Source organism: Chiloscyllium plagiosum, chromosome 7, assembly GCF_004010195.1.
Source record: "Chiloscyllium plagiosum isolate BGI_BamShark_2017 chromosome 7, ASM401019v2, whole genome shotgun sequence".
NCBI classification, from domain to species: domain Eukaryota; kingdom Metazoa; phylum Chordata; class Chondrichthyes; order Orectolobiformes; family Hemiscylliidae; genus Chiloscyllium; species Chiloscyllium plagiosum.
Genome location: NC_057716.1, coordinates 67870364 through 67896411, shown reverse-complemented (window position 1 = coordinate 67896411; position 26048 = coordinate 67870364). Strand labels below are relative to the sequence as shown.

General features: G+C 39.9%; 1 protein-coding gene across 1 annotated transcript in view; it reads right to left on the bottom strand.

The window, feature by feature from the left end:
* Window positions 1-26048, bottom strand: part of LOC122551681 (secretin receptor) — a 35170-nt gene that overhangs the window by 7962 nt on the left and 1160 nt on the right. The window contains exons 2-3 of the mRNA XM_043693991.1: window positions 25719-25836; window positions 6648-6755 (exon numbers count right to left, since the gene is read on the bottom strand). Of these exons, the coding sequence (XP_043549926.1) occupies window positions 6648-6755; window positions 25719-25836 (226 nt within the window). The remainder of the gene's footprint in view (window positions 1-6647; window positions 6756-25718; window positions 25837-26048) is intronic.

Genomic DNA, 26048 nt, shown 5'->3' with positions numbered 1-26048 from the left:
ACCGGAGCACCCGGAGGAAACCCACGCAGACACGGGGAGAACGTGCAAACTCCACACAGTCAGTCACCTGTGTGGAGTTTGCACAGGGTTGGATGTTGACAGGGTTGGAGGATCTGAGCTATAGGGAGAGGCTGAACAGGCTGGGGCTGTTTTCCCTGGAGCGTCGAAGGCTGAGGGCTGACCTTATAAAGGTTTACAAAATTATGAGGGGCATGGATAGGGTAAATAGGCAAAGTCTTTTCCCTGGGGGTGGGGAGTCCAGAACTAGAGGACATAGGTTTAGGGTGAGAGGGGAAAGATATAAAAGAGACCTAAGCGGCAACTTTTTCACGCAGAGGGTGGTACGTGTATGGAATGAGCTGCCAAAGGATGTGGTGGAAGCTGGTACAATTGCAACATATAAGAAGCTTTTGGATGGGTATATGAATAGGTAGGGTTTGGAGGGATATGGGCCGGGTGTTGGCAGGTGGGTCTAGATTGGGTTGGGATATCTGGTCGGCATGGACGGGTTGGACCGAAGGATCTGTTTCTCTAGAGATGCTGTACATCTCTATGACTCTGTGACTCTATGACTTGGTGCTAGGGTCTGCTAGAGTAACCTGAGTGCAGTCTGTGATGTCCCACAACTGGGGAACCCAATAATGATGACAAATCCCATTGCCCAAGCTGCTTGACTCTCCTCATCACAAAGCGAGAATATGAAAAGCTACCATTTGTAGAAATGGCATCACTTATCTCCTGCATTGATGTTAAGGTTTAGGATTGGGAGATCTACACCTATCCCAAAGAGATGTTTCCACTATTGATGGAATTTCAAACTGGGGCACATAGTTATGGAATAAGGAGTCACTCACTTTAAAATTGAGAAGTGAAGGATTTCACCTTTCAGTGAATAGCGAATGTATGAAATTCTCTGCTGCAGAGTCGAGAGTGTAGTGCTGGAAAAGCACAGCAGATCAGACAGCATCCAAGGAGCAGGAGAATTGACATTTTGGGCATAAACCCCTTCATCAAGAAAGGAGGAGAACTTCTTCAAGGTAGGCATCCTTGGAAGAGGCTTCACAGTAAGGTTGAAATCAACTAGGAGAAAGTGAGGACCGCAGATGCTTTTCCAGCACTACACTCTTGACTCTGAGCTCCAGCATCTGTGGTCTTCATTTTCTCCTAGTTCTCTGCTGTAGAGAGTTCAGGAGAATGAATTTATAGAATTTATGGACAACCACCGACGAAAGAGCGACACTCCAAAAGCTAGTGCTTCCAATTAAACCTGGTAAAAACAATGACTGGAAATGCTGTAAACCAGATTCTGGATTAGTGGTGCTGGAAGAGCACAGCAGTTCAGGCAGCATCCGAGGAGCAGTTAAAATCAACGGTTTGGGCAAAAGCCTTCATCAGGAATACAGACAGAGTGCCTGAAGGGTGGAGAGATGTTAGAGGAGGGTGGGGGATGGGGAGAAAGTAGCATAGAGTACAATAGGTGAGTGGGGGAGGGGATGAAGGTGGGGAGCAGCAGTGAAGGAGGCCCAGGACCTCCATGTCCTCGGCAGGGGGAGTTGAAATGTTGGGCCACAGGGCGGTGTGGTTGATTGGTGCAGGTGTCCCGGAGATGTTCCCTAAAGCAGTCTGCTAGGAGGCATTCAGTCTCCTCAATGTAGAGGAGGCCGCATCGGGAGCAACCTGTTGGACTATAACCTGGTGTTGTGTGATTTTTAACTTTGTACACCCCAGTCCAACGCCGGCATCTAGAGTCATAGAATCATAGAGATGTACAGCATGGAAACAGACCCTTCAGTCCAACCCGTCCAGATATCCCAACCCAATTTAGTCCCACCTGCTAGCACCTGGCCCATATCCCTCCAAACCTTTTCTATTCATATACCCATCCAAATGCCTCTTAAATGTTGCTATTGTACCAGCCTCCACCACTTCCTCTGGCAGCTCATTCCATACATGTACCACCCTCTGTGTGAAAAAGTTGCCCCTTAGGTCTCTTTTATATCTTTCCGCTCTCAACCCAAACCTATGCCCTCTAGTTCTGGACTCCCCGACCCCAGGGAAAAGACTTTGCCTATTTACCCTATCCATCTCCAAATCATGTCTAATTTTGGCATTCTCCATGATGTGAGGGGAAAGTGAGGATTGCAGATGCTGGAGATCAGAGCTGAAAATGTGTTGCTGGAAAGGCGCAGCAGGTCAGGCAGCATCCAAGGAGCAGGAGAATCGACGTTTCGGGCATGAGCCTGAAGAAGGGCTCATGCCCAAAACGTCGATTTTCCTGCTCATTGGATGCTGCCTGACCTGCTGCGCATTCTCCATGATGTTCCCTGAACAGATAATCTGTGTGGAATGTCAGAAACAAATCATTATTTTGTTGAAAGAATTCCCTCACCCTTATGACAATCATATGAAACCTCATGTAATGCCTCCACACTGTCTGGCTTGGACGTTTTCCAAGGAGGTCTTTGTCACTTTCTCAAAGTTGATCGTGTTACACCAAAGAGGAGAAAATTCCTTCCAGAGACTGAAATGAGTTCACTGTAACTTTTCAGTGTTCAAACAAGCAATATTTCACAGTTGCTTTTGTTATATTGCATTTGGAAATCAACATGAGTATCTTTGAGTCTCAAGCCTTTGAGAGAATCTAACTCTCAGACACCTGAAGCAATTAAGGAAAGATGGTTTACAGATACCAAAAAACATGTGGGAATTAACCTAAGATCAGAAGCTAAGAAGGAGTCCTTGAACAACTGGCTAGGCATCCATACCTTGAAAATGAAAAGACTGTTTCTATTCATGACCAAGTACCATTGCCAGACTTTAAGTTGAAATAGAACCAATGAAATTTGGCTTTGAAAGGGAAATTAGCTAGAAACAGAACAGAGATAAGAAAGAGTAAAGTCAGAGAGTGGCGAAAAAATTCAACTGGAGAATGGACTTTGATTATGCAAACTTGTGTGAGTGAGAAGAGGTGAGGATGACTCAAAGAATTTTGATTTGGTGGGGAATCTCCACATACTACCCAAATTTAGTAAGGAGGAAGTGGAGATGCATTTCATGTCATTTGAGAAAATTGCTACAAATCTGGATTGTTTTAAAGAACAATGGGCTATGCTCCAACGAAATGTTTTAGGATCGAAAGTTTCCGAGAACTTTTGTGGAGAATGATAGAAAGTAAATTAACAGTGTGACATTTGCAAGACTTGGGAGTATATTAACTCATGGAATCTGGACTTTAAATCTTAATTGAAAATGTGTTGCTGGAAAAGCGCAGCAGGTCAGGCAGCATCCAAGGAGCAGGAGAATCGATGTTTCGGGCCCTGAAGAAGGGCTTATGCCCGAAACATCGATTCTCCTGTTCCTTGGATGCTGCCTGACCTGCTGCGCTTTTCCAGCAACACATTTTCAGCTCTGATCTCCAGCATCTGCAGCCCTCACTTTCTTCTCGAAGATTTAAATCTTAATTGTCACCTTTGGTTCCTTGTTACAAGTTAATCATTATAATATTGCAAATATGAAGTATTTAAGCGTTTATATTGTATAGGGAAGTGTTGGACTACTATTTACAGACCACAACTAACAGATCTTTCTCAAAAATTTCAAAACTGTTTCTAAGTAGTTTGATGCTACAGCCACTCGCACTAAAGATCATATGTTGCCAAATGAAACAATGTCATTACAGAAGCTTTATTGAGTGTAAAAGATCAAGGGTTGTAATAATGTCCTAAAACCAGATAAATGCATTGTATCTTTTTGGATTATAAACTAAATCTGCATATGTAATAAAATCTATCATTTATATACAATGGATACAATGTTATATACTATTTCTTGTATACTATAGATACACAGACATCTCCTGTACAGTTGTAAAGAAAATGTCATTTTCGCACCACTCTTGTCCAAGCCAGTAAGAAATATTTTGGCCTTTGAAAGCAATAAGGATGTTTAAAACTGAAAAAAAAATTGGGGAATCTGTAAGGGTCTTTTTTCCGAAAGAAACTTGTAACAAGGTCTTGAAGAATTTCTATGAACTGTAAAGGTATTAAATTGGAATTTCTCGAATAATAAGAAATACTGGTATGTGACCTGGATGGAATGCAATCAGGATGGAAGCTAATGTACGAAAGTGATGTAAGCAAAGAAACAGAGGCTGCAAGAGAGCACAGCTGAAGGCAGAAGGTGGTGAGTCTAAGGTGCAGAAATAAAGCAAAGCAAAGAGTTTAGAAGGTCTGGAAGGAAGTGAATGATACAGGGAAGATTGCTTAAGCAGTACCCTGTTCACGTGGAAACTGCTATTGCAGTGATTGGAATGAAGGCAGCCAGGTAGATCTTATAGAATATGAGTTCCCTGATTCGGACTGTTAACCCCAGTCAGGGAGTCTTGGCTGACAGATATAAAGAGGAGTGTCAGGGGTTCTGCTCATTCTAGGAACCAGTTTTCTGTTAGCTGGGTCAGTGTCATGTACTATGTACATGTAAATAAAGGGTGACTTGGTGATGGGTACCAGTCTTCATGGAGACATTTCAGCAATCTGTGGAGAATCAGCTAATGCCAGGAAGGAAAAGGACTGGGATTTGGTTGGGTCCTGAAGAGGACAAGAGTAGTCTACTAAATCACTTAGATATAGTCATTATTATATGTGCTATTCCATGAAAATATATAGTTTGTGTAAACCATGACTTCCATGTCAATTTACATTTCTTCTAATTTGTGTGAAAACAGAAGTCGCAAAAAGTGAAATTTCTTAATGGAGGGGCAGTGGGGGTGATCCTTTGGTAAATATAGTTCTTTGGTGATAGCCCCCCAGATCATAACAGAAGGAAAACTTAGGAAAGGAGCAAAGTTTCATCCTATATACCTGAAATACAGTAACCATGAAACTGAACTCCATAGTTTTGGTACTGTAAATATTATTTCAGCTCCAAAGTGTCATCTGCATTGTATGTACATAATTTGGTGCAGCCCATACTGAACAACATCTTGGTGACAGTGTTGGTGTGGGCCTTAAATGTCTGTTGAAAGTATACAAAGCAGATGGTTTATGGTTTCAGTCCTAGCAGAATGCTGATTCAATACCAGCACTGCACTTTTTGAACCAGTATCTCCAACTTATGCCTTCTTTTATGCACTTCTAGCTGCAAGTCACAAACAATGTCTATTAACTGGATCATCAACCACTCTGTGGTTAATTGTTGATGAACTGTTTTGGAGTATGTAAAATTCTTGGTCAAACCATCTGCTCACAAACATGGTTGCTCTGGTTAATGCATCCTGGATTTGCAGCATGTAAGAGAGGTCGAGCAGATACAACAAAAGTGGTCAAACTGCTTGTAGAGGAGGAAGGATCAGGGAGAGAAGGGCTCACAGCAGGAGGCTTTACCTCTCCCTAGGTTTGCATGCTATATTTCTCTTACCCAAACCTAAGCCAGTTTAGATTAGATAAGATTACATTACAGTGTGGAAACAGGCCCTTCGGCCCAACAAGTCCACACCGACCCGCCGAAGCGCAACCCACCCATACGCCTGCATTTACCCCTTACCTAACACTACGGGCAATTTAGCATGGCCAATTCACCTGACCTGCACATCTTTGGACTGTGGGAGGAAACCGGAGCACCCGGAGGAAACCCACGCAGACACGGGGAGAACATGCAAACTCCACACAGTCAGTCGCCTGAGGAGGAATTTGAACCCGGGTCTCCGGCGCTGTGAGGCAGCAGTGCTAACAACTGTGCCACCGTGCCGCCCACAAAGTTGCAGTGGTGAAAAGGATCTAGGCATTTGACTGCATGAGTCACTGCAAGTTAGAGTGCAAATACATGAATTGATTATGAAAGCTAATGGAATACTATAATTTATTACAAGAGGATTGATCATAAAGGTTAGGATATTATGCTTCACTTACACAAGGCATTAGTGAACCACATATTGACTACTGTGCCATTTTGCTCTGCTTATTTAAAGAACTATATAAATACAGAGCCTGTTTCATTCCCAAGATTCCTGCTATTTGGCTCACTGGTCAACTGATCAGCAGCAAATACAGGTCAGAACAGCTCATGATTTGATGAGAAACTTAACAGCATTTTTAAAAAATCCACTTAATTGTATCTTGAACAAGGCCTGGGGGCCTCAGACCTATCCTTTGAGGACCACAATCAAGTCTACTCGCCACTTATTGTTGTTTTCTAATGATAGTAGCTTCTCCTGCACGTTTATAATTGAGTCATCATGGATAATTGAACAGACAATGGTTTTTGAGACAATCAGTAAAGCATGAATTGATTTGATTTGATTTGATTTATTATTGCCACATGTACCTAGCTACAGTGAAAAGTTTTGTTTTCTGTGCAGTACAGGCAGATTGTACCATACGAAGTGCATAAAGGTAATAGAACAGAGTGAGGAATATAATGTTATGGCTGCAGTAATTGAGGTTCACTTTTGAAATCTGATACCAACACACTATTCAAACTTTTAATTGAAAAGCGTATTTATTTTTGAGAAGAATTTGAAAATAGACTTAAGTTTTAAGAACAGCTGTTTTTCAGTGATAATTTTCATAAAATTTCAATGGTAATTTTCGTAAAACAATCTACACAGTACAAAATGAATCCACTTCCTTTATTGTGACTGTTTTATTTACCTTCCTTTTGAGCCAAAAGATAGATCACATTGGGGCAAGGTAGGGTAACAGTCTTTCCAAATGAGGAGAAGGGCCAACACGTCAAGTTATCCCACATTCCTTCGCAGCCTATTGGAAAATAAGATAGAATAAGGTAAAAAGTCAGTTTAAAAAACTATTAGAAGATGTAACTTGGGTACTATAGCATAGATATTTTGATGGGAAGATAGTCATTGCAGGATTATAAGCTAGAGTTGTGCATCAGGGTAATATGGAAGTCCCAGTACAGCTGACTCCTTGAGATTTGCTCCCGAAGTTGAAACTTCTGATGGAGAATTACTCTGAGTAAGAGTTGGAGACTTCTGATGGTTATGATTAAATAGCTATTCAAGAAATGTTAACGAAATATAACCTGCTCTAACTCCTCCATAAGTGTAAAACTGATCCCCCAGCTTAGCACTGAGATAGACTTGAACCCATGACACTTCCATCCACCAAATTCAACCCCTGACTCCTCCCAATCTTCATCACCCATTCCCAATCACCACTTATTCCCAATCTCCTCCAGATCTAACACTCCCTCCATACCCAACAGTCCTCACTGAACATCCCCCTCAACCCAAATCCCCCCCTACTCCCTATTCTATTCTAAGGACTCATTTGCCTGCCACCCAACCCACTTAGTGACCTGACACCTCAACACTTCACCCACGTGGCACCACAACACCTCACTCACCTGGCATGCTACCCCTAATTCACCTAGCATTCTACCCCTACTTCAACCCCTGCAACCCCACTCCCCTGTCAGCCCAACATCTCATCGACCTGCCACCTCAACCCCTTCAAATATCTGTCACACTAGAAGTTTGCACAGAGAACTTCATTAAGTGTTCAGGTTTCAATTCTGATCAGAAGATCTGGGTCATTATATTTTAATGAAACTTTCCATTTGTAATGTGATATTAAACAACCTTTCTCAGAGGAACAACATACTCCCACATTTAATAATTGTACTCTTTCTGCTTGTTAGGAATGGAACCTTAATTGCGGTTTTTGTAAACAATTTAGTACATTCTAAATAACCATTCCCATTTATATATGAGAACTTAACTTTGATTTACAATATCATATGGAATTTAAGTGAACATTGAACACTCACAGAAAATTGTCCAAATACCTCATGCTTGATTTTAAAAGATAAAATTCCCTTCAATCCATTTACATGTGCTTCAATTCTATGGGGTTTTCATTATTGATTTGGCACTTAAAATCAACAATGAATACCAGAATTACAAAATAAATTTAGCAAAATAATTTTCTAGTTCTTAAAGTCCCATTTTTCACTCCATGGGAACTTTTCTTAACCTCTGTTCAGTTTTGAGTCTTTATTATAAAATGTACCACTGCAATCATTTTTACAGTGCTTTTTGTAATTTCTCTTGATTCTACAATCATATAAAACACTTCATGACATTTATTTTCTTTTCTCTTTCCATGATATATGAACTTACTCAAAGTTGTTTGCTTGGTTTAGTTGGTTGCCGTTTATATTTTTGAATCAATACTTTGTGGATTTAAGCCTACCACAAGAAGACAATTTCCTTGGTCTCATGGTAAGTGTAATTCTTTCCACAAATCTCATTGAAACAAGACTATCTCATTGTTTTTGTTCAGTTTGGTTTGTACAAAATGACTGTTGCATGTATTTACCCAATCGAATCATAGTAAAAGCCATAGGGATGAGATCAGAAGTGTGTACTAATGATAAACACAATCAGAAATTCCTGGAAAAACTCAGCAGATCTGGAGAGAAAGCAGAGTTAATGTTTTGGGTTCAGTGACCCTTTTTCAGAACTCTGCTCTCTCTCTCCACAGATGTTGCCAGACCTGTTGAATTTTTCCAGCAATTTATGATTTCTGCAGTAGTTTGGTTTTTTGTAGTAATGATGTCAGGGTCACATAAGTCGGTAGAGAGACCTGGAAGAGGGCAGAAGCTTTGACCTCACGTGAAGAAATAATGTAAGTAAAGAATTAGTTGTAAGTAACGTGTTTTTGCATTAAAAAGTCATACTTTTGGGAGTCTAATCAGTTGCAACACAACTATACACGAATGATGAAAGAAATTATGAAGCCAGCAGTTGAAGACAATCTCAATATTAAGAAAAATAACCAGAGAGAAGAATTTGGAGGCTCAGCAAGACATTGGGATCATCACAGGAACAGCTTCAGTAAACTGGAAAAAGGATACAGAATCTAGACAGCAGTGAACAAAGGCCTGAAACCACACACAGTGGGATTTAGATAGTTATGATACAGGAATAGTTCTAGGATTCCAAAGAAACATGGAATCCAACCTATTACTCCCAGATATGTTCCAGGCTATTGAGGTATACTGTGGACATCATCATCAATAATATTAGAGCAAAGTGGGGCATTGATGACACTACTGCTTCATATGAGAGGGTACAATAGGCATTTGACACATTTCAATGGTAGTTGCAAATTAATTATTGAATGGTCAAAGTTTGGAAACAAACACCAGGTAAAAGCACGGAGTGATTTTTGTTTAATGACTCCATAGGCTGGCATAGAGCTGTGCTTATAAAGATTTAAAAGCAGAGTTGATTTGCAATCAGATTGTTGTCAAGGTTGCAGGGAAGGTATTATTGAACCTCTTGTAGACTGGTTATAATTTAACTCAGGAGAAAACAATTCAAATTATGAGCTAGAAACAAGTATTTTTGTTTGAGTGACAGTACTGCACAATGGAAAAAATCAAGTGAGGCATTTCAGATTGTTGGCCATAAAGGAAAAAGTGCAGAAAACCCTTAGCCCAACAAAATGGGGAAAAATGGGTCAGGCATATTTCAAAACATCTCCAGTGTGGGAAAAGCAAGCAACACAAATGTGATGAATGTCCAACAGGGGCACATAGTGCTACAACTGTGGAAAACATAGGTCATTTTAAAGCAGCCTATTATTCCACAACCTGGAGACAAAGGGAGAAGTTCTTTAAGCAATACCACATACAAGAAGTTGAAGAACCATAAGAACAAACTGAAACTCTCTTTGGGAGAATCATTTAAATGAAAAACAAGTTAAACTAGAAATGGATGGATATTCCAAAGACAATAAATTTGATACAGGATCCTGTAATTTCAGCATGACTAAAATAAATTACATTGCAATCATCTCTATTAAATTACAAGATCCTGGAGGAGATTGATTAAAAGTTAAGGGCAAGTTCAATATAAAAGTATAAAGTAAAACTTCTCAAGTATAAAGAATGAGAAATCCTTGAATCTTTTAATGTCATTCTGAATCAGGTATGTTCTCTACTAAGTAGAAAGGCAGATTTAAAGGAAAAATAGAATCAAGAACTATGGATGCTGGAAATCTGAAACCAAAACAGAAATTGCTGGAGAAACTCGGCAGGTCTGGTAGCATCTATGGAGTGACCCTACATCAGGGACTGATGAGTTAATGTTTTATGTCTGGTCTAATAGTCCTTCAGAAGAAATGATACCAGATTTGAAAGATTAACTCTGCTTTTCTCTCAGCAGATGCTACCAGACTCGTTGAGTTTCTCCAGCATTCTCTGGGTTTGTTTCAGATTTCCAATATCCGAGGTATTTTGCTTTTATGAATTATGTATTATGGCACATGGATGATGTGCTGAGGCCGGATCAATAACATATCCATAAACATGACTAAACAATCACTCTTCAAAACTACAGAACACAGCCCTAACACTTAATGAAGAATGTGAGTTTTCCAAGCCTAAGATGAAGTTTATTGGACATTTCATTCATTGCCATAAGAATCACAGTTATTTCACAAAATACTAAACTTGATTAACTTTTTTAAGAAGGTGACAAAGATGATTGATGACGGTAGGGCAATGGATGTTGTCTCCATGGACTTTACTCAAGCATTTGACAAGGTCCCTCATGGTAGGCTGTTCCAGAAGATTAAGTCAAATGTGTTCCATAGTGTGTTGGCTATTTGAATACAAAATTGACTTTGTCATGGAAGACAGAAGGAAGTTGTGGAGCGGTATTTTTTTGACTGGACATCTGTGACCAGTGATGTTCTGCAAGGACCAGTGCTCCGACCTCTGTTGTTTGTAACATATATAAATCGTTTGGATGAAAATGTGATTTGTAAGTTTTCAGATAAAAATTGGTGGATTTGTGGATCATGAGAAGGTTGTCAAAAGATACAGCCCAATACAGATCAGTTGGAAAATTGGGTGGAGAAATGGCAGATGGAGTTTAATCCGAGCAAGTGTGAAGTGATACATTTTGAGACGTCAAATGCAAGAGCAAATGGCAGGACCCTTAAGATATGCAGAGGAATCTTGGGGTGTAAGTCCATTGCTCCCTGAAAGTGGCAACTCAAGAGGGTAAGGGGTAAAGAAAGCATATCACATGATTAACTTCATTGGTTGGGGCACTGAGTCTAAACATCGGCAAGTCACGTTGCAGCTGTATTAGATTTTAGTTAGGCCACATTTGGAGTATTTTGTGTTCGGCTCTGGTCAGTGCACAAAAGAAAGGATATGAAGGCCTTGGAGAAGATGCGGAAGAGGTTTATCAGGATGTGTCTTGGATTGGAGTGTATTAGCTGAAATATGAGGTTGAACAATGATTGTTTTCATTAGGGTGTTGGAGACTGAGGGGCAACCTGATGAATGTATGAGAGGCATGGCTAGGGTAGATAGTCAGAGTCTTTTCCCAGGGTGGAAATGTCAAATACTAGGGGACAAAGGTTTAATGTGAGATAAGGAAAATTTAAAGGAGATGTGCAAGGCAAGTTTTGTACACAGAGGCAGGCCGGTGCCTGGAATGCACTGACCAGAGGGATGGTAGAGTCAGAGATGGTAGCAATGTTTAAGAAGCATTTAGACAGTCACATGAACAAACAGGGAATAGAGGGATATGGAACCTCTGCAGTCACAGAGGATTAGTTTAGAATGGCATCATGGTCAGCACAGGCACGGTGGACCGAATGGCCTGTTCATGTGCTGTACTGTTCTATGCCCTATAAGACATTTTCCATCACTTGGGAATGTTGGAAAAATTTCTTGGTATGATGAATCAAGTGGACAGGCTTTTACCAAAATTGTCAGAGGCCAATGAGTGCTTGAGACACCTTTTGTGACTGGATCAGCTATAGTGATGTAACTTGGGCCAGTAAAATGCTTTTGAAAAGGTGAAGAAACTCCTAAACCCTAAATAATTCATAGCAGTCCAATCCACATTTATAAAATATAATAGTGAAAGATACATTGTCTAAAGGGCTCAGAGCAATAGTATTTGTAATGAGACAACACCAGGTTTTATTCCAACAGGTTTATTTGAAAACGTGAGCTTTCGGTCTATGAAGACTATTTGGAATGTGGCGCTGACCAACTGGTGGAGGCATTCACCAACATCTTCAACCTGTCCCTCCTACAAGCCACAGTCCCCACCTGCTTCCAGAAGACCATCAGCATCCCCGTTCATAAGAAAGCACATGCAATGTGCCTTAATGACTACCGCCCAGTAGCTCTGACCTCAAAACTCATGAAGTGTTTTGAGAGGCTGGTGGTGGCCCACGTTAACTTGAGTCTCCCAACCTGCCTCGATCCCCTACAATTTGCCTACCAACATAACAGGTTCACCCCAGAATATCTGGACAACAAGGACACTTACGTCAGACTTGTACTCATTGACTACAGCTCTGCCTTCACCACTATATTCCGTACAGACTGATCACAAAACTCCACCATCTTGGTCGGATCTCCACCCTCTGCAACTGGATCCTTAGCTTTCTGACCCACAGATTGCAATTAGTGAAGATAGTAACTGCACCCTGAGGATGCATCCTCAGCCCCTATTATACTCCCTGTACACTCATTGATGTGTTGCCAAATTCTGAATGAATGCCATCTACAAATTCGCTGACAACACCACTGTAGTACAACAGATATCTAACAATGATGAGTCAAAATACAGAAGGGAGATAGAGGGCTTGGTAACATGGTGCAGTGAGAACAATCTCTCTCTCAAAACTGACGAACTGATCATTGACTTCAGAAGGAGAGGAGAACATGCCCCCCATTTACATTAATAAAACTGAAGTTGAGAGGGTGGAGAGCATCAAGTTCCTCAGAGTGATGATAATCAACAACCTGTCCTGGATGCCCCACATAGATGCAACAGTCAAGAAGACATAACAACATCTTTTCTTTCTCAGGTGCCTCAAGAAATTTGGCAAGTACATAAGGACCCTCACCAACTTCTACAGATGCACCATTGAAAGCATACTGTCTGGGTGCATAATGACCTGGTATGGCAACTGTTCTGCTCAGGGCTGTAAGAAACTACAAAGGGTGGTGTGCACAGCCCAAACCATCATAAATCCAACCTCCCATCCATGGACTCCATTTATAAGGCTCACTGCCACGGAAACGATGACGGCATCAAAGACCCATTGCACCCAGTAATGATTTTCTGCAACCTCTTCCATCAGGCAGAAGACACAGAAACCTGAACACATGCACCAGCAGGTTCAAGAACAGCTTCTTCCTAGACATTATTAGACTGATGAATGGACTCTCTCGCCTCAAATAATGCTGATTTTCTCATGTTGATCTCGTTTAGAGCACGCCTTAAGCAACATAACCTGTATGCCTCTGTCTAAGACTTTTTGATCTATACATCTTTGCTTACTATGATCTGCCTGTACTGCTTGTAAACAAAGCTTTTCATGTACTTCAGTATGTGACAATAAATCAATCAATTAATCAATCAGAGATGTCAAGTGAAGACTAGTCTACTGTCCTTCTAGATCATTTACACAGATGGATCAGCATTGCATCATGATAGAGGGTGAAGGTTTTGCAGTCATGTGCATGCATAAAAGCTTTTTCAAGTATGTAATGGGATTGCGATTCAAGACCAACACAGACCATAAACCATTGGTCCCTGTTCTGAACAAGAAAGAGACTGTCAAGGTACCACCCAAGATACAATAGTTCAGATTACAACTCATAAGGTTTTTTTCAACCACCAAATACATGTGGGTGAATACCAAACAACAGCAGGCACGCTTTCAAGGATATCATCAAATGAAATTGTTCAAGTGGACTCCGATTTCATCAAGGAAGGTGAAGCCACCAAATCCTCAATCAAGCAGAATCTGAGGGAGGTAGTGACATAATAATAATGTCATCGGATTAGTAATCTTGAAACTCAAGGTAATGTTCTGAAGATTTGAGGTTGAACCTCACTATGTCAGATAAAGAAGATTGGTCAAGGCATCACAAATACTAATTCTGCAAAGTCTGAGATTTTAGGAGGAAATGTATAGAATGGAAATAAAAATAAGGACAAAAACCTGAGGGAAGATGGAGACTAATTAGGATAACACCAGAGCATTTTTGTTTCATTGAATTTAAATTCTCTCATCTACCGAGGTAGCATTTAAACCTGGATCCCCAATACATTATTTGGGTCTATGGGTTAGTGGTTCACTGACAATACCACTATATCATGACCTCCTCTTATGGGTAGCAAGATCTAAAAGGGAAAACTTTAACATCATATAAAGAGATAATGCACATAAACATCAAGATGTCAATGACAGTTCTTGCATAAAACACCATAAATTCAATCAGCATACAGTTGGGGGTAAGAAAAACTTGACCAAACCACAAAAAACACTGTCACTATACTTCAAAATAAGCATATAGATGTGGGTTGATGCACATCTGAGAGATAAGATTTTCATTTCCCTTTTTGATGCAGCTTTCACTTTGATAAATCCTTAGCTTAATAAAGGAATCTATTTCAATATTTGCTTGTTTTGAGTAAAGGTTTTATCCCTGTGAATAATGAACGTGAACGCTTGTTCAGTGAAGGTAGGTAAATTAGTTGAACAGACATCTTTAAGTATAAGTAAGATATTATGTTGCTCTTGGCCATTGAGGCATTGTGGCTTTCCATGGAAGGACATTTTATTGACAAATCATGCATGATCTCTTTTTTAATGCTGCACACATTTTTTTCTGTCATTTCCAGAGTTAATAAATATTTTATTCCTACTCTGTTGTGTTGTTCACTTGGTTACCTAATTTCTTTTTAACCTTCTCTTTGAAACCATTCCTGGAAATAAGTAAAATTCCTACTGGATTGTACTGGATTGCAATAAAACAGGGACTTGGAAAATAAATGTTCATGAAGCATATTTAAACTGCTTTAGCTGAAAACTTTATTAAGAGGTGTTTAAGTAATAATTCAATTGTACTGTGGACATATTTTGTACTATTTCTAAAAAGAAATGTGAAGTTGAAGTTTTCTGCTTTATTGGGTGAAACCTTCTACATTGGGGAGACTGGGCGCCTCCTAGCAGAGCGCTTTAGGGAACATCTCTGGGACACCCGCACCAAACAACCACACCGCCCTGTGGTCCAACATTTCAACTCCCCCTCCCACTCTGCCGAGGACATGGAGGTCCTGGACCTCCTTCATCAGGAATAAAGGCAGTGAGCCTGAAGCGTGGAGAGACAAGCTAGAGGACTCTAGCTTATCTCTCCACGCTTCAGGCTCACTGCCTTTATTCCTGATGAAGGGCTTTTGCCCGAAACGTCGATTTCGCTGCTCCTTGGATGCTGCCTGAACTGCTGTGCTCTTCCAGCACCACTAATCCAGAATCTGGTTTCCAGCATCTGTAGTCATTGTTTTTACCACCATGAAAACATCATGTTCAAATCACTTTTTAGCAAGGTTCAAATTTCTGTACCGCCAAATTATTTTTTCTGTATTCTTTGTGTAACGTATCCAAGTATTTCCATGCTTTGCAAAATAATATTAATAAAAATATAAGTAATAATAAAAAAATGTATTTATAAAGTGAAGTTGACTGTGTTGATGTGCAAAAGCTAACGGGACTGATGTTTTTTACACCATTGCCACAGCTAATTTATACTGAGTTTTTAAGTAATAGTTTCATTGTTTAATCTGCATGGTTCAGTGGTTCACAAATGAATAGAAACTAATGTTGCCAGTTGTAAAACTGCGATCAATAATGTATTTCCTGTCTGCACTCAAAGACTCTATTATGTTTTCAAAGCTATTGTTTTCAGTTGTTAGTATAATCAACATAGATAAAAACGTGTTTATGAAGAACAGCATCAGGCAGGTTGCAGGCAGAATCTGCTCAAAGGTGGGGGGGTTGGCGCTGGTGAGTGCTGCTGGTATCCTGGGCAATTCTGTGGGCTACACCTTACATTCAGGGTGTAGGACCTATGGGCAGATTTATAAGTGGGGATGATTTCTGTTTTTTCCAGTCCATGGGCCTTACAGCAATTAATTGTCTGTTGGATGATTAATTATTTTGAGCTTTGACCTCCAGCTCACTAAGGGGGGAATCTCTTCTGCAAGAGCTACAGGATAGCCAGATGGATCCTGGCAACACTACCTGTAACAATGGGCACTGATGGGATTGCATTCATTCTCTAGAAACATTTTTCACTGGAGTCAGTTGTAAGATAAATTCAGGGGGTCTTGCCAGGCTAGGCTGTCAGATCCCCAGTGAGGAGTATTGGGGGTGGAAAGAGGGGAAAACGTTGGTGTGTTTACTGCTTGTACCTCCTCACCAAATGCCTGTAAAGGAGACAACCTCTTTCCCCACCCCATTTACCAGCTAAGGCTCAGGTCGTGTTTTCTACTAGGTTTCTGATCTATCACTGGCATCTGTTGTCTATGTGTCAAACAGCCACATAAGTGGCAAGTGAGACTTAGGTGACCATTAATTGGCCAATTGGCACAAGGACAGTTGGTCATAAGGGTTGTCCAAAGGCTGCCCCAGCATTTGTAAAATTCAGTGGAGGCAGGGACATACAAGAAGATACTGGTAAAAATGTCCACAGCATTTTTTTTCTTAACACTTTTGAGGTTTTTTTTAATAGGTTCAGGATTAACACAATGATGATTGATGAAAACTATATTAAAGAACAAAGCAGGCAAAGCACAAAGGTAGATTTCAACATGACACATTTACCACTTCTAACCCTATATGACGTGGAGATATTATTTTTGTACTATTCATTTACTGGGTTGAATTCATTTTCTTCCACAACATTTTCTTCTTCACCTGCTTCATCTTCCTCAAGGTCTTCATCATCTTCTTTTGAGGATGTGGAGTCACATTCTTGACAGATTCAACCTTAGCCAGTCTGTTTAGGAGACTTCTTCAGTGGTGGGTCGAGACAGCCAAAGTGGTAACAGAATCTACATTCATTACGTCTGACTAAGTTTTTGTTATCTCCAGAGCTTTTCTCCACAGCATTTTAATGGGTTCAATGTGTGGATTTAAAAACAAAATTCAAAACTATCATGTTGTTCAATTTCAATGACATTTTCTCTGTCCTTAGCCAGTCTGTTTAGGAGACTTCTTCAGTGGTGGGTCGAGACAGCCAAAGTGGTAACAGAATCTACATTCATTACGTCTGACTAAATTTTTGTTATCTCCAGAGCTTTTCTCCACAGCATTTTAATGGGTTCAATGTGTGGATTTAAAAACTATCATGTTGTTCAATTTCAATGACATTTTCTCTGTCCTTCAATGAAACTGGCATCCAAATCTAAAGGTTAAAAAATCACACAACACCAGGTTATAGTCCAACAGGTTTAATTGGAAGCACACTAGCTTTCGGAGCGACACTCCTTCATCAGGTGATTGTGGAGGGCTCGATCGTAACACAGAATTTATAGCAAAAATTTGCAGTGTGATGTAGCTGAAATTATACATTGAAGAATTGATTGTCTGACAATCAATTCTTCAATGTATAATTTCAGTTACATCACACTGCAATTTTTTGCTATAAATTCTGTGTTACGATCGAGCCCTCCACAATCACCTGATGAAGGAGTGTCGCTCCAAAATCTAGTGTGCTTCCAATTAAACCTGTTGGACTATAACCTGGTGTTGTGTGATTTTTAACTTTGTACACCCCAGTCCAACACCGGCATCTCAGAATCAAATCTAAAGGTGCAATTCATGATAGCTTCATGCATTCGTAAGAAATGACAGAGCAATGGTGCTATTGTGGTATGAATCAGAAAACTGCCAATCATAAAGCTGATAAAGGAACAGCCAAGTTTGACTTATTTGTAAAATCCTGCGAATAGAATTTCGAGTGATAAATGGCTCTACAAAGCCATTCACTGCCTGAACCAACTGAGTCACACAAATCTCAGGTTCAATCTTAGTACTGTGCCATCTTCTCTGACCTCAGCCAGTATGGTAATAATGGTGTTCAAATTGTTCTTAATGATCTGGATCAGGCAGAGAAAAACCAAACTATCTCCTAACAAATGTTAAGTCCAGGTGAAGGTGCCATTCCACAGCTGTTTGGTCCCTTTTGGAACATCATTCGAAGGGCCATTATTTTTGTAATAATTTATTTTGTGAAGTGTCACAGGAGGACAAGATGCTCAGACCACTTCAATGTTTTTTAAAAAACAACATTCATATCGCAGGTAAGGCTAACATTATTTGCTCTTCCTTAATTGTTGGCTAGGTCATTTTAGAAGTTAAAAGTCAATCACATTGCTGTGGATCTAGAGTTATTTGTAGACCAGACCAGATAGGACAGTAGATTTCCTTCCCCAAACCAGATGGATTTTTAAATAACAATGGCTTTATAGTCATAAGCATTGAGCTTTAGATTCCTAATTTACTAATTAAATTTGAATCTTTTCCCTTCAGAGAATTAACTTGGGTTTCTGGATTACTAGTCCAGTGACATTACCACTTCACCACCACCTCATCTTCAGTACCAGCTGTGGCATGGTTGATAGCTTGAGTCACAAAGTTCCACCTTCAATTGCCATTCCAGAACCTGAGCACAAATATCAAGGTAACACACTGTACTGAGGGAGTACTGCGCAAAGGTGCCTTCTTTCGATGGGGGTGTTAAACTAAGACCTCACCTGTCTGCTTGGGAGAATTTAAAATATTCCATGGCAGTACTCTGGAATGAGCAGGAGAGTGATCCCTGGTATTCTGACTAAACTTTATCCCTAAATCAACATCATTAAATATGACTTTCTTTTTAATTCTTTGTTCTTTAACCCAAGATTTAAAGTGAATTGTAAAGCCCCAGTCTCCAGTCTAGTTGAGGGCAACCAACCAGGCATTGTCTCCATATCACCCTGTTGCCAATCATTTTCTGATGACTACTGCTGACAGATTTGTGGGTGTATGTTTGGAGTGAGAAGCTGGATTGGGAAAAGCTCTGATAACCTCTTTCCAAGGTTGTGGAGATGTTGCGACCTCTGATTAAACATTATCAATTCCGTTCTCCAAAAGAGTTTAGATTAAGGTATGAGCCTTGGAATTTCCTTTCAACCTCTATATTGAAATTGTTCATTGTTTCCTGCAATTATGGGTCCAACTGGATTCCATTTTGCCTTAACAGTCAGCTGTGCAATTTCACTAGTTCTTCAACTTGTGGTGGCACGATGGATTGCTGTAAGTTGAAGATATATGATAGATGCTTAGATATTTTACATTCACTGAAAATGTACTGTTCCTGAGGTCTCACACTAATTTTATGTTGATGGACTGAATGTTTTTCTCCTTCGTATGTGATATGGGGTTATTCCTAGGATAGTTAGTGGATATATGTGTATTATCAAGGTCATCTTCCACTTTACATCCAAAAATAAAAGCGTTGCCATGCAAAATTGTCAGGAACAGATCTAAGAATCCAAATATTAAGAACAGAAATATGAAAAGCTCAGTGTATCCATTTATAAAGGGCTACAATAGTTGTGAAGCCTGGAAAACTGAAATTTGTTAAGTGCCTTGTTCAAATAAGATATTATAATATTTTGCTGTATAATAACCCCAACAAATAAAACTTGGCATGCATGCCAACATTCAGAAATCATACCATCATGTTCACAAATAAATGTATGCCTAAGGTTTCTGTCAACTTTTGTAGATGTGTCAATGTGTAAGTCCTATTTGTGGATAAGACCTAATTCATGATCTGTTATTATCAATGAGGTGCAGTGTATGTAGATCAACAGAACTGGATTTAAACAAAATTGCTGGTGTTACAATGGATTAGAGGCATAAGTCCAACAAACTTTTGCTGTCTTGCTTATCCAATAAATGATTAGTGCACTGTGGCCCAGGTGATCCAAGCAGTGGCAATTACACCCCCCTTGTAATGAAGGAAGTCTCCAGGGTGGAGAGATAAATGGGGGGTGGGGGTGGGGCTAGGGAGAAGGTAGTAAAGGGTACAATAGCCTATTCAGCCTCTCCCTATAACTCAAGCCCTCCAGTGCCAGCCTCTCAAGTTTAACAACATCCTTCCTATAGAAGGGTGACCAGAATCGTATGCAGTTTTCTAAAAGTGGCCCCACCAATGTCCTGTACAGTCACCATATGATGTCCCAATGCCTACACTCAATGCTCTGACCAATGAAGGCAAGCGTGCCAAATGCCTTCTTCACCACCCTGTGTACCTGCAGCAGCACTTTCAAGGAACTATGCACTGGCACCCTCAGATGTCTTGGTACAGCAACACTCCCTAGGGCCTACCATTAACTGTATAAGTCTTGACCTGATTGCTTTACCAAAATGCAACACTTCACATTTATCTAAATTAAACTCCATCTGCCACTTCTCAGCCCATTAGACCATCTGATTCAGGTCCTGTTGTACTCTGAGATAATCTTTTTCACTGTCCACTGCACCATCTATTCTGGTGTCATGTGCAAACCTATTAACCACACTTTCTATATTCAGATCCAAACCACTTATATAAATGTTGAAAATTAGTGGACCCAGCACCAAACCTTCTGGCATAATGCTGGACATATGTCTCCAATCCAAAAAGGAACTCTCTACCACCACGCTCTGACTCCTACCTTCAAGCCAATTGTGTTTCTAATTTGCTAACTCCCCCGGATCCCATGTGACCTAACCTTACTAATCAGTCTACCATGCAGAACCATCGAATGCTTTGCTGAAGTCTGTACAGACAATGCCTACTGCTCTTTACTGCCATGTTCTGAGGTTTAAATGACCAGAAGAACAGCCAGACACTGTCACAACCGCTGTAAAAGGGTACATAGATAATGTAAGTGTAGGGTTAGTGTAACACTTGGTTAAAGGGTATGGATGCCAGTTAGGTAGAGTGACAAGTGGATGAGTATGCCAGGTGTATACAGCACCAAGTAAGTGATGGAGTGACTAAGATCGATTGCTGGGGTTGAGGTAGAGAGTCATGACTGGGTGCATTGGGGCTGACAATGGCATGGGTAACAGGGTGGTTGTGAACTGACTGTGGCAGAGATAGGGATGTTGGAGCCAGCGGTGGTGTCACGTGCGATATCAATGCCAACAGCAGCAGTAGGAAGTGTCAGGGTCAATGGTTCAGTGGGTGGAGGAGTTGTAGTGTCAGGTCTTGGGAGGTTGGGTTGGGAGGATCTGGTAGGGAATTGGCTATCAGGGTTCGATGGATATAAGAGGTCAGGAGAATTGTAATTGGGGGCTCTGTGGTAAGTTGGAGAATCAGCTTGATAGTTACCTAGGAATTAGGCTTGGTTTTAAATTGTCTAACTTCTGCTGCATAACTATTTTTTTTGCCTGGGTAACTATTAGCTTAATGGAAGCAAAACTGTCCAGATTCACTGGTATTTAGGGTTTTTTTGCAGAGGTTTCCTGAATGCAGAGAAAATGCCTTTTAGAATCTTCAATTTCCTGAACAATTCCTGATGAGTCTGCTGTATCTGGGGTGCAACAGGATCCTGGCATGCAACTCCAGTCTGCCTTGCTCCAGTGACAATCTGACAATCGCACTGTCTAGTCATATAATCTCTTCTGAAGGACACTTAGAAAAAAATCACGAGCTCAAATTTGATGCAGCTCTCTGCTGTTTTTAGCTCATTCCTTTGATTCAAAAGTTATTATATAATATTCAAAATTGAGCTGAATGCATTGACGAATATAAAATCTCGAATATATGGTTGACAACATATTCACACGAGAGAATTTTAACAAACACACAGTAAAACAGTAAGTATGCATTTTATTTTAGAAAGCAGCAAATTATTTAAAAATAAAGCTAACTGAGTGCATGAAAGGAACAAGGTTAATGTTGTGTCTTATGTTAATTGGACAAGTTCATAAAATTAACTTGTGCAATTTTTATATTTTATGAAAGTAGCCTTATTCATGAACTTAGGATATAACTACTTCTCCTCGCACCATACATCTTCTTTGTAAACAATACAAAATTGTTGTAAGTGAAAATTACTGTTTTATGAGAGCAACAACTGAGTTACACATTTGGTTGTAACAGTGTATATTGGCGTACAATGCTATCTATCCATGTTAAATACACACCAGTTATGACTGTATAGTTGGTAAACTTTATGGTTTACCTGTTATAATCAATCAGTTTAACTGTTTTCTTTATGTGTTTTCTGCTGTCAATGCTTATTCAGGTTTTTCTGGTAAATAAGGAAATATTCAGAAACCACTAGATGGCAACAGCAACTTGTCATGATGTCTGTTCATACTTGCACAGGTTTATAAAGTTGTTTGAAATAAACATTTTATAATTGTGACTTTTGTGTGTTTTTAACTATTGCTGTGCAGCAGTGCCTGTACACGCTTAGTTTAGTGTTTTGGTAGAATGCGTCTCCCATTCCTCTCCATATTTTTCCTCCATTGATGGCTTGGATGGTGCTCTAGAGAGCTGCACATTTCATATAAATTATAATGTACCTTAGTCAAGAGATAAAAGGAAGCAGCCAAATAAAGACTGCCAACATTATTTTGCTTTCCTGATACAAAGATGCTTGCTTTCATGTTAGCGTCTTCTTGTGCATGTTGAATTTATTAACAACTTGTGAGATTATCCTTCAGGTTACTAATGCAATGCACAACTGTATAGTTTACAGTTATTATCATAGTAAACCTGCAATGGGAAATGCATTTCACATGGTGAGTATCTTTAGATAGTCAATCTTTTCATATAGCTGTGAACCATTTACAACTAAATTTTTGCAAAACTGAACATAGTAGTTGTTCCATTTCTTTTCTTGTGGTTTGTCTCAATTAAATTCATATTAAGACCAATTTTTCTTTTTATCATTTGTATAATAATTCCTCATAGACATGTTGGAATTTTGGAAAGAAGTTGAAGCTTGAATTGAGGACATGTATTATTTGAAATGCAATAGATTTCAGAGATAATTATAATAAGAATAAAAAGCATAACATGTATTTTTCTTAGAGAATATTATTGCAAGGGTGTACTGTCTAAATGTCCAAGGTACACATATGCAATACTTTGACTTGTATAAATTGGTTTTAATTGTGGATCGCTTGGGTGAATACTTTTTGAAAGCTTACACTGATGTATTAAAAACAAAAGAATATGTCTTTAGATCCATGCTTCCCAACTCCTTTCCAAAAAAAATGTAAGCATTGAATATTTCACGGCCCTTAATGAGATCTGTGAGAACCAGGTGGTGGAAGGGTGGGCTACAGATCGGTGATGGGAGTAGCAACCTTGTGAGAATGGAGGGAGGGAGACCTGTGGGCACAAGATAGAGACTTTTGAGACTTGGTGGAGGAATGACTGAGGTACATGGTGCCTGTTTGGGTAAAAGTGCATCTATTGTGACTTAGTCAGAGCTCCATGGTGGCCATTACTGTCTTGGAGTTCATGTCACAAGACTTTTATTTTGTGCCTAACACCACTCTGAGAACCCCTGTTCTAGGTTACAAGGGTTAACATTTGAAAGATTTAAAAACACTTTGCATTTAAAAAATGTTTTTCTTCTTTATTCATTCATGAGATGTGGGTGTAGAGGGAAGGCCAGCATTTAGATTAGATTCTATACAGTGTAGAAACAAGCCCCAAGTCCACACCGACCCTCTGAAGAGCAACCCACCCAGAACCATTCCCCTACATTTACCCCTGACTAATGCACCTAACACTACAGAAAATTTAGTATGGCCAATTCACCTAACTCCTGTGGGAGAAAACCCACACAGACACAGGGAGAATGTGCAAACTCCACATAAACAGTTGCCTGAGGCAGGAATTGAATCCGGCCCCTGGCACTGTGAGGCAGCAGCGCTAACCACAGAGCCATCATGCTGCCCCATTATTTAGTGCACATCAATAATTGCCCTTGAAATGAGCATCTTGCTAGGCCATTTCAGGACACAGAAGTCAACCACATTACTCTGGGCTGGAATCTTAGGTCAGGTAAGAATGGCAAGTTTCCTTCCCTGAAGTATAATAGTGAGCTAGTTGGATTTGTATGGAAATTGATAATTTCATGGTCACCACTAAAGAAACTAGCTTTCAATTCTTCGGAAGGTCGGTGTGGATTTGTTGGGCTGAAGGGTCTTTTCTACACTGCAGGGATTCTATGATGCTATGACTCTAATTCCAGATTTTACATAAAAAACTGAAAGAACTGCAGAGGCTCGAAATCTGAAACTAAAACAGAAATTGCTAGAAAATCTCAGCATGCCTGGCAGCAGGGTCACTGGACATAAAACATTAACTCTGATTTCTCTCCACAGATGCTGCCAAACCTGCTGAGCTTTTCCAGCAATGTTTGTTTTTGATTCAGACTTTACTCTTTGGATTAAATTTCCTCCTTAAAATTGCCCACAAGAGATTTGAATCCAGACAATTAGTTTTGGTTACTAGTCCAGGATACAACTGTCTCCCCTTTAAACATGTGCTCTGGAAGTTGCAATCAATTTTGGCAAGAGCTATTTTTGAAGCCCAATCAGAGCTTTGTTGTCAAAAAGTAACAATATCCACACAATGTGCCAGCAATATCCCACAAACATCAATGACAGATCCACTCGGCTGAATTTCCCTTTTTCAGTTGAAGTGCTCTGTTGAGTCAGATTCATGGCTCTGGTGATGCAATGGCTCACTTTTACTTATGCAATATTTCACACTTTTATGTAATTATGTAACCCAGCTATTTGATACCATTCGTGTGCAATTGTGCAGCAAGAGGGATGGAAGTACCTACCACTTCCTGGATCTTCCCCCACGTTCATATCACTCTAGCCCGTGGAACAATTACATACCACTTCATATGCACTACAAGTCAGGAACTGTCCCTTATGCTGTGGTGCTTGACTATTATATCTGAGGACAGGACATAGAAAACAAAGCTTGCACCCTGCTTCACAGACAGGGACTTGGAGATACAGGCAGGATTTTTACTTAGCTTCAAAGTGTTGAAGAGCTGAAGTGGTGTGTGAGTTGTTTTGAGGATTGACATGATGACATGGGGAGGTTGGTGGTTTCCAGCTGCTGACAAGAGTGGATGACAGATGAAACAGGATGGCAACCATGGAGCATGCACGGACATTGTGGTGAAGAAACAGTTATATGGTGGCCAGAGTGAGGTGCTTGCATTGATTTATATGTCTAATATTTCCTGCTGGAAAAGACAAATTTTGTTGAATGTTTTCATTTGCAATTATCAGGGCAATTTACAAAACTATCAGCTTGAGGAAAATAATATTTAGACCTGCATGAAAGGAGAATGCTGATTAGTTGGCAAGTGGTCTTGGATAGGTTGAGGTATTACAGTGGAAAACACACCAGTTAATGATGATTGGCACTTAACTGCTAGGCTTTGAGAGTCATACACTGCATTGCTCAACAATGTGCTAAGCAGAATGTTGTTTTAGCAATAATCTGTTCATGGCAAATGCAACTCATATTGCTAATGCATGGCAGTAGCATGAAACAGCTGGCTTTTCCTCCTGCTCAAATTTTTGAGGCTTTACAATTCTTGGGCAATCTGACATAGACTGGCCACTTTTCAGATCCAAAATTGATGGCCTTTGTTTTCCTGAAAGCAGTTACAGTACTAGAACCCTATGTTCTGGATATTCTGGAAGATGAATAGTGTGATTTTGAAAAATGAACAAGATTCCAGGAAGACGATTGCAAATCACAACATTGGTAAAGTGTTTCATCTAATTTTCAATATGTATGTTATATGCTCCATTCCATGTTTCCAGTCTTACCTGCTTGAAACCTTTGCTTCTCAAATATGCTTTTATCATTTGTCAACTTCTCAAAACATTTCTCTTCTTGTTTTTTGAGGATATTGGGAATTTCGCATTCTGGTGGGTTGGTTCTCACCTGTAGAAACGTAAAGATAACCTGGTATGTTATCCAAAACCTTCTCAATCAAGCTTCGTCACGTTTCTTGCAACATAAATTGATACGTTCGCCTTTTGATTTTGTTTTAAACGTTCACTTTGCGAGATTCTTACTTCTCCACATGCTTTCTATTATATTCAACCAGTGAGAATTGTGAATGAGTCGCTGGTTCACAGCCTTTTTTTTTTAAT